The sequence below is a fragment of the Rhinatrema bivittatum genome, chromosome 5, assembly GCF_901001135.1.
Source record: "Rhinatrema bivittatum chromosome 5, aRhiBiv1.1, whole genome shotgun sequence".
In the NCBI taxonomy this organism is placed as follows: Eukaryota; Metazoa; Chordata; class Amphibia; order Gymnophiona; family Rhinatrematidae; genus Rhinatrema; species Rhinatrema bivittatum.
In genome coordinates this window covers 42,243,118-42,255,952 of record NC_042619.1, presented here as the reverse complement: position 1 = coordinate 42,255,952, position 12,835 = coordinate 42,243,118, and the positions used below count along the sequence as shown (strand labels likewise).

At 42.4% G+C, this 12,835-nt stretch overlaps 1 protein-coding gene across 1 annotated transcript in view; it reads left to right on the top strand.

Moving 5' to 3' along the window:
* Nucleotides 1–12,835, top strand: part of ME3 (malic enzyme 3) — a 289,196-nt gene that overhangs the window by 74,700 nt on the left and 201,661 nt on the right. The window contains exon 3 of the mRNA XM_029602267.1: nt 9,750–9,883. Coding sequence (XP_029458127.1) covers nt 9,750–9,883 — 134 coding nt within the window. The remainder of the gene's footprint in view (nt 1–9,749; nt 9,884–12,835) is intronic.

The window sequence follows — 12,835 nt, the reverse complement described above, 5'->3', positions numbered from 1 at the left end:
CCATTCCTCTATTCCTTTGCGAGGAGCACGTGACGTCCGCGTCACGTTGGAGTGACGCGGCCGTCACGAGGTCCACCCGGTTCCGCTCCCGGACCCCTCGTTGGACACAAACGGAACTTTTGGCCAGCTTGGGAGGGCCTCCTGACCTCCCCAAGTTGGCCAAATGTATACTCTCATGTTATATTTATGCACGTTTATAATGTATTGATCACCCCTCGTTTTTATGTAAACCGACATGATACGAATCTCCGTGAATGCCGGTATAGAAAAACTCAAATAAATAAATAAATTAAAAAATAAAATAAATTATTGGGTGTTCTATTTGTAATTAGTTTTGAAATATGCTTTTTATTAGTATGGTTTCCTCACTGTTATGATTGATTTACATTTCTTGATTTTATTTCATGAGGAATGGTGAGATTTCTGGTTTTGCATTATCACAATGCACACGAGTCTGGCTCTTAGGGTTTCCAGTCTACTTTTTTTTTTTTTTTTTAGTGCCTTTAATATTTGTACTTCATGGCCTGCATTTGTGACTGAGGTGAGGTATTCTGCTAGCTGGGAAAAACACCTCGTACCTGTTGGGTTGAAGGCTTTTCAGGTTTTGGTAGAGGCTGGGGGATCCATGATTGAAGGGGCTCCTTGGCTGCTAAAAAATGATGGTGCTTAAGCCTGCTGGATAGTGAAATGCCTGCAGCGAGTGGTGGAGATTTGATTGCCGATCGAGGACCCGCCCTTCCCCGCCCCACGCCACCACACCCTCTGGCCCTCATTGCGCTTGATAACTTGAAATGTGGCCTCGGCACAAGAGGGTTTTTTTTTTTTGCCCACCCCTGCTCTAACCAGAAATAGCGGCAGGAGTGAAGCTGACCTCTCCTACTGCTATAGCTACTCTGGGGTAGGAGGAGACAGAAGGAACAAACCTGATCTTCCCGGCGCAGCTCACAGCCATGTCTCATTGAAGTAGGGAAGAAAAAAGTAGCATCGAGTGGCTCATTGTGGTCTGCAGCCCAATGAAGGAAGCAGAGCAAGAGCCTATATATTTTTTTTATTTTTTAACTTTTCAGCAGCTTTCGGTGCTGCTCTGACGGCCATGCGTAGTACTTTTATCTAATCTCCCTGAGAAATACATACTGAGGGTGGAATCCAGCCATAGAGGGGGAGGCACTGAGGGGGTGGAGAGGAATCTGGAATACGAATCCAGATAAGCAGACAGCTCTTGGACTTAAGACACGGTTGGTTGCTGTAATAAATTCAGGGTTATTTTTGGGCGAGGATAAGTACTGGACCCTGGTGCTGGAACCAGTGCTCCCATGTATAACATTGTTTCCTGTGGGAAAATCGGTTTCAACTTAAGATGTTTTGACTCGAGCAGCAGTTATCAAGAACAAGTTATGGCTTAAGCCCGAGGACTTCCTGTATTATAAAGTACTTTGCTAATTGTATAAGATGTGCAGCTTATTTCTGCTTTTGAAGTTGCAGAAGCTATAATACTTGCTGCAGTTGATTGATGTTTTAACTTCTGGGGAGAGCACAAAACCTGGAGGTAATTTTGTACACTGGCTTACTGTAGCAAACTTGAAGAACTAGACTACAATGGCTTGTCATAAGCTTTCGGACAAACAGCTTACTCTCCATCTTCCCTCATTTGGAGAATGCTGTATACTTCTACTTGCCTTGTTGGTTCCCATAAAATGTTCATTTGCAGTTTGTTAAATAAGTTTAATAAAGCTTTGAAATACTGCCATTCAAAATAATAAAATCACAGTGGTTTATAATAAAAAGCATACAACAATCAAAATTCTCTTATTAGACATCAGTAATTCTCTTCCCCATATTATTCACCTCCCTATAATTCATTGGCATCATACTCATGAATATTCCTATTCCTAAATTATAATTGATCAAAATCATACTTATTTACCAGCCCCAGCCAGCCTGAGCAGCAGAAACCTGGCCCAAGCATTGAACCCAGGCCCTTTGCATGCTAAAGTCTAGGTCTGCCATTGATCTAATGGCCTGGTCCCTCACACACTTTTCTAAAACATGATGACAAAGTTAAAACCTTCAGAAAGGGCCATCCTGGTAGTGCTGTACACCAGCAGGAAGAGTACCCAGTCAGACTTCTGCTCCCCAGACTGGCTAGACCTGGGAATGATGTGGAGACAACAATCACTGCCCCTGGGAGCCCAGAATCCCAGTTATCATTCAACAGTGACACCTAGTGGTCAAACACGGGATCATCATTACAACATGCCAGAAGGAGCCATGGTCTGTGGCTCGACAAGGACTGTCAAGACAAAGGATGAGTGCAGTAAGTTTGGGGGTTGGAAAATAAACAGGGAGGAGGAAACCTTTCTCCCCTAGGCTGTTGTGAGTGAAGGTTCATGGTACAGAGGCTGGTTCTGATTGAGCTGGAAATGGCAGTGCAAAAAAAAAAAAATCATCATTTATTTATTGCATGCTTTTCCACTAAAGAGTTCAAGGCGTGTTACAAAAAAATACATTTTATGATGACAACTGACTACTGGGATTTACGCGCTTAGGTGTTTTCAAATCCGGCCCAACATATTTAACTGGTGTATCTCGTACATTTAAAACATCTGTTTTGTTTATCGGATATTTGGTTAACCAAGCAAATTAGTTACTTTGTCTCCATAGAGCAGCGATTCTCAACCAGTGTGTCGTGACACACCAGTGTGTCGCCAAACACGCGCAGGTATGTCGCCACACTTCCCGGTCTCCTCCTTCCCCAGCGAAATAGGAACTTATCTTCTGCCCCTGCGGAACATGGCAGGAGAGCTGGAGTCAGCGGCACCAGCATGGTCTTTTCTTCCTTCTCCCCCCTCCCCCCACAGCCCAGAAGAAGAAGTGGTATTCAGTGGCCACACATGCGGGAAGAAGAGACCATGCTAGTGCGGGCTGCACTGGCCCGAAGAAGAGAAGTGAGGCGTGGCCTGAAGAATGAGCGGCATGGAGCACAAGAGGAGCCATGTCAGCCCCCACGGCTGATTGAACTCCTTTCTCGAGGCTGTGAGGGCCGTATGGGAAGGAGGCTGCTGCCGCTGCTAGTTCAGTGGAGGGAGAGAGTGAATGAATGAGCTAGCATATGTGTTTGAGATAATGTGTGTGTGTGTGTGTGAGGGCCAGCATGTATATGTATGATTTGAGAACCTGTATGTGTGAGAGATCATGTGTATCTATGATTAAGAGCGTGTGTGTCTGTGTGATTGCGAGCCGGTGTAGGTAAGAGAACATGTGAGTATGTGATTGAGAGCCTGTGTGTAAGTGAGAGAAAGAGAGAGAGCATGTGGGTAAGTGTGTGAATGAGTCTGTGTGTGAGAAAGACAGCATGAATGTACCTGTGTGTGTGTGTGTGTGTGTAAGTAAACGACAGCATGTGTGTAAATGTGTGATTAAGACCCTATATAAGTGAGAGAGAAAAAGCATGTGAATATGTGAGTGTGTGTGTGTGATTGAGAGCCAGTGTGAGAAAGAGGGAGGAGAAAGTTGCAAGCAAACCTCCCCTCCTCTTGCTAATTCAAAACAATCTCAGGGCACCTGGATATCAAACATTTCTGGGTATGCAGAGCAAAGCATTTTGTATCCTTATTTTTCATGACTGGATCTTTGTGCCTGCTATTTTGAAATATTTTATTGGTATCTAGAAATTTTTGGTATGAGATTTTTAACTTTGGATATTCCATTCATCAGCTGTTTCGAAATAATCTGTTCTTTTTTATTATGGTTTAACTGCTATTGATTTTATATTTCTTGATTTGTTTTATGAGGACTGGTGATGTTTCCCTTTTTCCTTTGTTACACTGCATGCAGAGACTCTGGCTTGTTGCGGTTTCCAGTTCAGTTTTTGTCTACATGCTTCTATTTATGCTTTATGGTCTCTTTATTCTTTGTTGGGTGAGGGTCTGCACATGTGACTGAGGTGAGGTTCTCTGCTGGCGTGTAGTTTCTGTGTAGGGCTCTATAGCAGCCTAGCTTCGTCCGTTTTCCTAATAGGAGGAGTATCTGAGTTTTCAGTTTTGCCTTGTAAGGTGGTTACTGTTTGAGTGCTGGAAAATGGTGCTGTTTTGGTATGGGATGTTTGCTATTTATGCAATTTCTTTTCAGGCAAAGTACTTATCTTCCCCTTATGTCATCTTTAACAATAAAAATAATACTGGGCCTTTATTTTTTATTTCTGCCATGAATTGTAATGAGCAGTGTGTCACACATGTGAGCGAGGTCTGTCAGGTGTGTCACGATGGGATGCATATCCAGTGTAGGTCTCTGCTTCAGTGGCAGGGGGAATGAAGCAAAGAGGATGTATATTCAGACAACAACCAACAAGGACTGAATTGCACAGGCTGGGTAAACAAATAAGTGTGGGAGTAGCTTGCTTGTTACGGCAATTACTACCCCGAATCAATTAAGCCTGATACTTCACTTGGAATACATATGCAGTGCAGTTCACTGCTTCAATGGTGGGGGGAATGAAGACAAGTGGATTTATATTCAGACAACAATCAACAAGGACTGAATTGCACAGGCTGGGTAAACAAATAAGTGTGGGAGTAACTTGCTTATTGTGGCAGTTACTACCCCTAACCAATTAAGCTAGATACTTCACTTAGAGGCAGTTCCAGCATTGCTCTCTACATTAATGGCGGGGGTGGAAGGGAAATAGAACCAAAAGGTTACTAAGGGCCAAGAGTAACAGATAAGCTTTCACACTTTTTTTTTCTCATACTTGCTTGGCAGACTGGATGGGCCGTTTGGTGGTCTTCTGCCATCATTTCTATGTTTCTATATTTCTATAACCACTGCTATAGAGAATGACAATAAGGCAGATTTTTCAACAATATTCCTGTTTTTTTGTTTTGTTTTAAAAGAAGAACTTCGTCTTTGTGTTGCATTGATTTCCATGTCTCTAAATATACTTAATGAATCACTGTACCAGTCCACTTTAGTAAAGGGCTCCTTTAAAAAACAGAGCTGGCCAACTTGGTCCTCGAGCCACAAACAGGCCTGGTTTTAGGATATCTACAGTCAATATGCATGAGAGAGATTTGTCTGCAATGCATACATTGTATGCATACTCTGTTATGTAAAAATATATTTCTTTAAATCCCTGGATTAGAAGAGGCAGCATCCCTCTAATCTGTAAAAGATGCAGACGTAAAACAAAACAGCAGGCGCATGCGGTCTAATTCACCAACTAGAAACAAGTTGCTTTCTGCTCAGTTATATGTGAAGAGACCTGGGGCAAATTTAATTAATGAACATTAGAGGAAAGAAATAGGACTTCATTTCACCTCTTTTTTGGAGTGTTTTATTTGCAGATCCTACAGTCAGACAGGGCTGGAGGAAGCACTAGATGAGCAAGCGGCTGTCCAGAACGCCACAGTGCTGGGGATGGCGCAGCGTTAGCATCTCGTCCTCCCTGCCGCTACGGCCCGGTAGAGGAAGTGGTGTCTCGAGGACCCATGGATGCAGGAAGGAGGAGATTGCCGTAGGCGGCAGGAGCAGTGCCGCAGGGTATTGTTGTGGTGGTGGCTTGGAGCAGAACCAAATGCCGCATCGGTTGTCTGGATTGGGGTTGCGTTCTAGAGTGGCGCTGTGGAGTCATGGTGGTGGCCTGGTGGTACTATGGGCCACCTCAGTGGTCTGGAGAGAGGCCGTGGCGATGGTCTGGGGTTTGAGCAGTCTGAACATGAGTAGGCTGCAGCAGCAGGGCCCCACAGCTATCAGTAACCGGAGCAGGCAGGCTATGCGGGCCACCCCCAATCAGAAGCCGATGGATAGTTTCTGCTTTTGAGTATATTTGGTTACTTCCTTGCTCTACTGCAGAACTTGTTTAGTAATAAAAGTTTGTTAGCCCTGTTTTGAAAGCCTTGGTGGTGTTTGCCTGTGATGGTAGATTTTATCACTACCAACTATAAACCCCTTTCATGCATTTTATAATAAAGAGTTCATGCTTTTCTTGATGAGGATAGGGATGTAAAAGGTTTTCCCAATAAGGTTTATGATTAAGGCCACATACAGTATTGGGTTACATAAGAGAAATATTGCAACTTCAGTTAGAATATGTTCAAATCCTTTTTATAGTTGGAAGCTGAAACAAAATTTAATTTTGTTTTATATATAATGGAACAAAATCTTGCATAGCTGATGATGTGATAGCTCATTTGTATTAATTGACTCTGCGGCTGAAGTAGTGAGGTTATCAGCAGGCCCCAGCATGTATTTTTTGGAGCACTAAGTTTTAGGGGCTGCAGTTATATTGTTAATCTCAAAATTAAAATAGGATTTTAAAATCATGTAAGGGGGGAAATAGCCAGAAATATATTTTTTGAAAAAGACATCTCCTTTCATTTATTTTATATTTAAGCTTTAATGTATTAACATTTTTTCTTTTTCTCCCTTACTGTTATCCTTAGCTTGCAGTTAAATTTAGTACGACTAAAATTCTGATTTAATTTTTGTGCTCTTGAAAATCATGTCAGTAAATGTAGAAAATGAATATTTTTGCCAAATTGCTGTGTTTTATTTGACATTTCCAAACTTTTTGTCTAAGCCTACTGTTTTGACATTAACTGGAATGCACAGTCTCCTTTCCGACTGGAAGGGACACCCCCTCCATCTTCTCCTCACCTTTCTGTTTTGTTTTTTTTTTTCTTATCATTTTAACCCTTTGACTGACTGAGCCAACCTTGCTTGCACTGTTCTACCTGTGGACTTATATTCCTGTTCTGTGTTTCTAAGAGAAACAGGAATTATAAGTCCATAGCTGAAGTTTGAGTCTAACTAGGACTGGCTTAGCTTGTCTCTCTTGACATGGAGCTCTATGGCCACCCTACAGATAATGGGATTTTGAGAAGGGCTTTAAAATAGCTTTTCTTTTCCCAGCTTGCCTGCCCTATGGTATGAAGATTGTATCTAAACATGCATACTCTAGAGCAGAGCTTTCCAAACTTTTCATGCTGGTGACACACTTTTTAACAAACATAATTTCACGACACAGTAATTCAGTCTACTAGCAAACCAGAGGTTAAAGGTTAAACGAATGAAATGTATTTCGATATATAATAGTCCAAGATTAATGTTGTTTATAATTTGAGTAACAATAATAAAACAAAGTTATTGTGTTATTCAATTTACCTCTTTAATGAGATGTATGAGCTTGATGGGATGAACACAGCTTTTGAATATTTGGTGTTAAAGTCCAAAAGCTGGCCAGTTTCACACTATAAAATTATTTGATAGCATCATTCAACTAATTCTATATGACTATAAGAGTAAATTCTGGAATATATAGGAAGGGACAGAATGTCAATATAAATCCTGCACCTCCAGTTCTGTAACTCTGTGCATCACTGAAATTCCCCCAAACAATGGAGCTTGGCTGTTTCCCTTACAGCTCATCATACTAAAAGATATTTTCAAATTCTGGTGTCACCTCACAGTAACAGCAGCACAAACACCTTCCACTGCCAGGCACATTGTGAACTAACACACCTCGCAAAAAAGACACTCAAAATCTATACTGCAATCCCATCGTAACATAACAGTAATAACACCAAGGACTCAAACAACAATAACCCTACCTGTGAAAAAGCAAGGGTAAATATTACACTGGGTCCTAGAATACCAATACATCACCTACTGAGGAAACAAAACAAACCAGATTGCTATAGATCCCTATGCTAGCGGAATCTCTCATCATGGTCACACACACAGAGCAGAGACAGACCCTCACCAAATACAGAATACAAAATAAAGAGCACAAATTAGACAAAAACTGAAATGGAAACCCCAAGAAGCCAGACTGTGTATTAAATGGAAAAACAGAACCACTATTCCTCATAAAACAAAATCAAGAAAATCAGTTATAATAGTAAAACCATACTAATAAAAGAATATTTTAAAACTACTGATAAATAGAATTTCTATTAATTAAAATCATATACATTTTTTTACAATTTCTCAAACACCAATAAAATATTTCAAAACAGCACAATTATCAAATAATACCCAATAATTAAAACTAATAAAGATTTTTTAAAAACCCCTGCTGTCCATAGGTGGGAGCTCTTGATTTCCAGTCATCCTGATATTGTCGAGGATTAGGAGGTTATCCTCTCTCTCACACATACACTGTCACATACATACACATTCATGCTCTTATACACACCATAACCTCTCGCTCTCACAGACACTGACACACTCTCAGGCTGTAAGACACTCTCTCTCTTTCCACCCCCCCCCCCACACACACACACACACAAACTCTTACTCCCCTGGATTTTCTCATACACACTCATGCTCTCACTTTCACTGGCTCCCTCACATACACACAAACACACACACCCAGGCAAGCTCCCAGGTAGACTCCCATTCATACACATGCATACACTAAAGTCAAACCCCCTCTCTTTCTTTTGCCAGCAACCTCGGAGCCTCTCTCATTCCTCTTCTGCCACTGTCATTGCTGCCGCGTGGCTATTGGGGAGGCGCTGATTGCTGCTATTTGCACTGAAACCCATTCTGCTGCCTCCTCTGTGCAGGCCCCATGGGTTTCTACTTCTTCCATGCTGATCTCGTACATTGTGAGATCCGCATAGAGAAAGTGCTACTCTTGCACATTACCAAAGATTACATGTGCCAATCAGTAAAAAGTAAATTTTTTTTTTTTTTTTTACCTTTGCTGTCTGATCTTAGTTTTCTAATCGGTTGGTCATAGGCTTTTTTGTTCCACCTTCCCTTTCTTATTTTTTTGCCAGTTCCTTTCATATTTTCATGTTCTCATTCTCACATGCTTTCTCTCTCTCACACACATACACACAGGCTCTCACTGTCACATGCTGTCTCTGCAAACATTCAGGTCCTCACTCCCACACACAGTCTCTCAACTCATCTCATACACCACTCTACAGGCCCTCGGCCTCTCTCTTGTCTCTGGGCCTCCTCTTCACGGGTCGCTGCAGGATGGGCTCTGCGGCGGCCCTGATCTTCTCCAGCCGATCCGCGGCAGTGGTGGCCCTGCTACCGGGCCGCCTCCTCTTCTCAGCCCGCTGCAACAACGCTGCTCCTCTTCTGCACATGGCTGATACTCCTCCTCCTTCCTGCCCGCGCGGCTCCGGCAACATTTTTCTTCCGGGCCTGCGCAGGCATGAAGGAGGAGGAGCATCTGCACGTTTAGATGTGACCTTTTTCTTCGGGCCGTGGTGACATGAGCTCCACTACAGCCCTGCCGATCTTAAAGTGTCGCGACACACACTTTGGAAAGCTCTGCTCTAGAGGAACAGTGGGATAGGAGAGATATGATGGAGACTATTAAATATCTCCAAAGTATTGATGCATAGGAGGCAGGCCTCTTTCAACAGTGAGGAAGCTCTGGAATTGAAGTCATGGGATGAGGGTGAAAGGAATAATCTAAGGAAATATCTATTTACAGAGAAGGTGGTAGAGACAAGAACAGTGTCTGAATTCAAGAAAGCATGTGATAAGCACAGGGGATCTCTGAGGGAGTAGAAGGGATTGTAGAGTTGGTGTGGATGGGCAGGCCAAATCTGCCATATGGTCATTTTCTGCTGTTATGTTTCTATGTATGGACATTTTTAAGTAGAAATAGCAAGACCTTGACGTCTGTTATTTTTTATTTAATAGCCTCTTTACAAGAGTGAGCACAGTCTACTGTAAAAGCAAGAAGAAATTGCATTCTGGCAGCTGAATGTTCTTTATTTTTGTAGGGGATGGCATTTACACTTGAGGAAAGATTGCAACTTGGTATCCATGGCCTACTCCCTCCCTGCTTCTTGAGTCAAGATGTTCAAGTTCTCCGTGTCATCAAAAACTTTGAGGCCAAATCAAATGACCTAGATAAGTATGTAAAACTATTTTCTCTGTATAGTACAATCCTCATTTAGTTTTCTCTGTGCATTTCAAAGCAGATTGACTTGATTCAAGACTGGAGTAAAGCTTAAAACTTACGACTGTTCTGGAAACTGGATTGCAGACTCATTGAGTAAGAAAGTCAAAGCAACAACACTAGGAAATATCTGTTTATAAATAATACAGTTGTCTGTGAACAAGATCATTAATGTTTCTGTTTTTTGTTTTACTTTTTTTTTTTTTTTTTTTTTTTTTTTACTTTTATAAGTTGCTTCTATTCAAGTTACTGACTATTATGAATCTAAGTAGATTTTGTGCTTCTTTGTACATCTTTTGCAGACAATCTTGCAAGCACTCCATTTTAAAAGTGAATAAATCAAATGTAAATCATGTGACCTCAAAGCAAAGTGTAATAAAATTAATGTCATAAAACTTTCCTGTATATATCTCAGTGCAGTATTCAACTTCCTCATCATCCCAACCCTAATACAAATTAGCAATACATAATAAAATATACATTTTCTATGTTCCTACAATACAAGCATGCTCACCCAATCAGTAGGTACATCCATTCCCTTAAAAAAACACCAACAAAAAACTATCCCATGTAAACAAAATAATACCTCTTCTTGCAACAACCATTAACCTCTCTTTAATCAATATACAACTTCCCAATTAATTCCTTAAAATTAAATGTCTGTGTAATAGCTTTCACAACACCCTCTACAGCCCCCCTCAGGTAATGCCTCATTACCTGTAATCATAATAAAAGCCCAGTCTATCAACAATTTATACAATCTGGGTAATGAATCAGTATATCATCAGTCCAGACACCCTTGCTGTCATTATCATCATCATCGCTTATTTATATCATACTTTTTAGCATGTTACAACAAAATTGGAAATTATGTTGAGTACCGGGTACAGTGATCAGTGAAATACAGTAAGTAGGTTACAGTTTACAATTATCCAGATATTTTATGCTAGTAATTAAAAGGGCTAATAAAGTCCACAGACTTAGACACAATTGGTTCCTGAAAACCATGTCGTGTTGAAACAGATTGCCCAGAAAAACAATGTTTTAAATGTAATTATTTAACAAATCTTATATTCCGCAATTCTATTTTCTCAGAGGACAAACAGGATGACAATCCTAACACATGGGTGACATCATCCAATGGAGCCCAGTACAGAAAACTTATGTCAACGTTTCTAGAACTTTGACTCACTCTCCGAGCATGCATTTATTTATTTAAAAATGTTTATATACTGCTTTTACAACTGGAGTTGGTCAAAAGTATGCATCATACCACACGTCCACTCAGGGTCCCTTCATTCTTTCTTTTTCTGCAGAAGCCTGGTGGTTGCGTTTGTGAGTCCATTTGTTTCTAACTATTTTTCTTGAGCATTTTTTTGCTGAAGGTACCAGTAGGATTGCGCCTCTTTAATATAGGGTCCCTCTGTTACCCTTAAAATCAGCCCTAGGTAGGCTTTTTCAGCATCTCCACTAAGTTTCCTCTCTCGTTCGAATCTCCTGAGCGGCGGTACGTTCGGTGCCCGACGACCACTGCCATCAGTTTTGATCTTGCGACCCTTTTATTTTGTGATACCATGTCCAAGGGATTCCAGTGGTGCCCTCAATGATAAATGTGTCCTCTGCTTGGGGCCATCATATAACTACTGGGGTAGCCACAAAAGTACTCAGAGGACCGCTAAAAGATGTTGGGCCCATCTGGAGAAGATGAAACACCAGAAGTCTGATCCATCAGCATCAGAGACATCAACGTTGAGGGAACACTGAGCCACACCAATGGCCACTGAGCCATCGAAATCGGCAGGTCCACCAGCTTTGTCAGCATTGATGAAACCCAGGGACTCCGGAGTCAGGCCATTGCCTAGCTCCTCCAGGCTGAAAACCGAATCTGGTTCCTCTTCATCGGTCTCTGCACCAGGGAAGGACCATGCTGAGCATTGAGGGAAGCGAAAGAAGCATTGGCACAGTGCTGGGCATGGGGATGCTCTGTCTTTTGCTGAGAAAATCTCGATGCGACCCTGTGGTGAGGACCCTCTACGGTTCCCAGGGGCTCACCATGGCCTCCATTGGTCCAGTTGGCAGCCACTGATCCTCTTAGTTCTGAAGAGGATTTTATCATTCTTCCTGGCTCTGTCTGTGTTGGCATCAGCAATCTTCAAGGAGGAGCTGGAGAAACAAGTGCAGTTTGCTGTGGAGAAGGCACAGCAAGATCTCTGTGTTCGAGCACAGATGGCACCGGGACCAGCACTGTTGATCCCTGAGCTGCTGCTTGACTTTGTGCAGGCACTCAGTGTTTTGCCAACACTGCCATCTCTGTCTGTGCCTGCTGGGGCATCGGAGCTGCAGCCTGCCAGTTCAGTGGTCATCCCCAGTTCCTTGGAAGAAGAAGCTTCACTGAAGGCGGGGATGCTTCGGGGTCCAGGCCCAGCTGGCCAGTCGCTGTGGTCACTGTACCGCTGGCTGAGGACCTAGCTCTTCAGGATGCATCCCCTATCGGTGACAGTGAGGAGGAATCTCTCTATCCCTTAGCGTGGGGAGAGGCTCCTCTGATGGTTCAGAAGACGAGGCATAAGATGGAGGTTCCTTCTGCCAGCCAGAGGAAAGGGGTCGAATGAAGTCTCTTCTGGAAACCCCTCCTCTGCAGGATTTGTCATGTTGATTGCTGAGGCCATCCCATTTAAATTGCAGATGGAGGAGGATACCTGGCACAAGATGCTGGATATCCTTCAGTACATGAACCTCCTAAAGTGACCGTGGCAGTCCCAGTGCACGACATCCTTATGGAGTTATTGCTGGGGATGTGGGAGAACCCCCTCACAGTGGCTTCCATCAATAAAAAGGTGGATGCAGTGCACCTTGGCTAGAAGGCTTTTGGATTCGACATATTCCAACTGCCACACCAATCGGTAG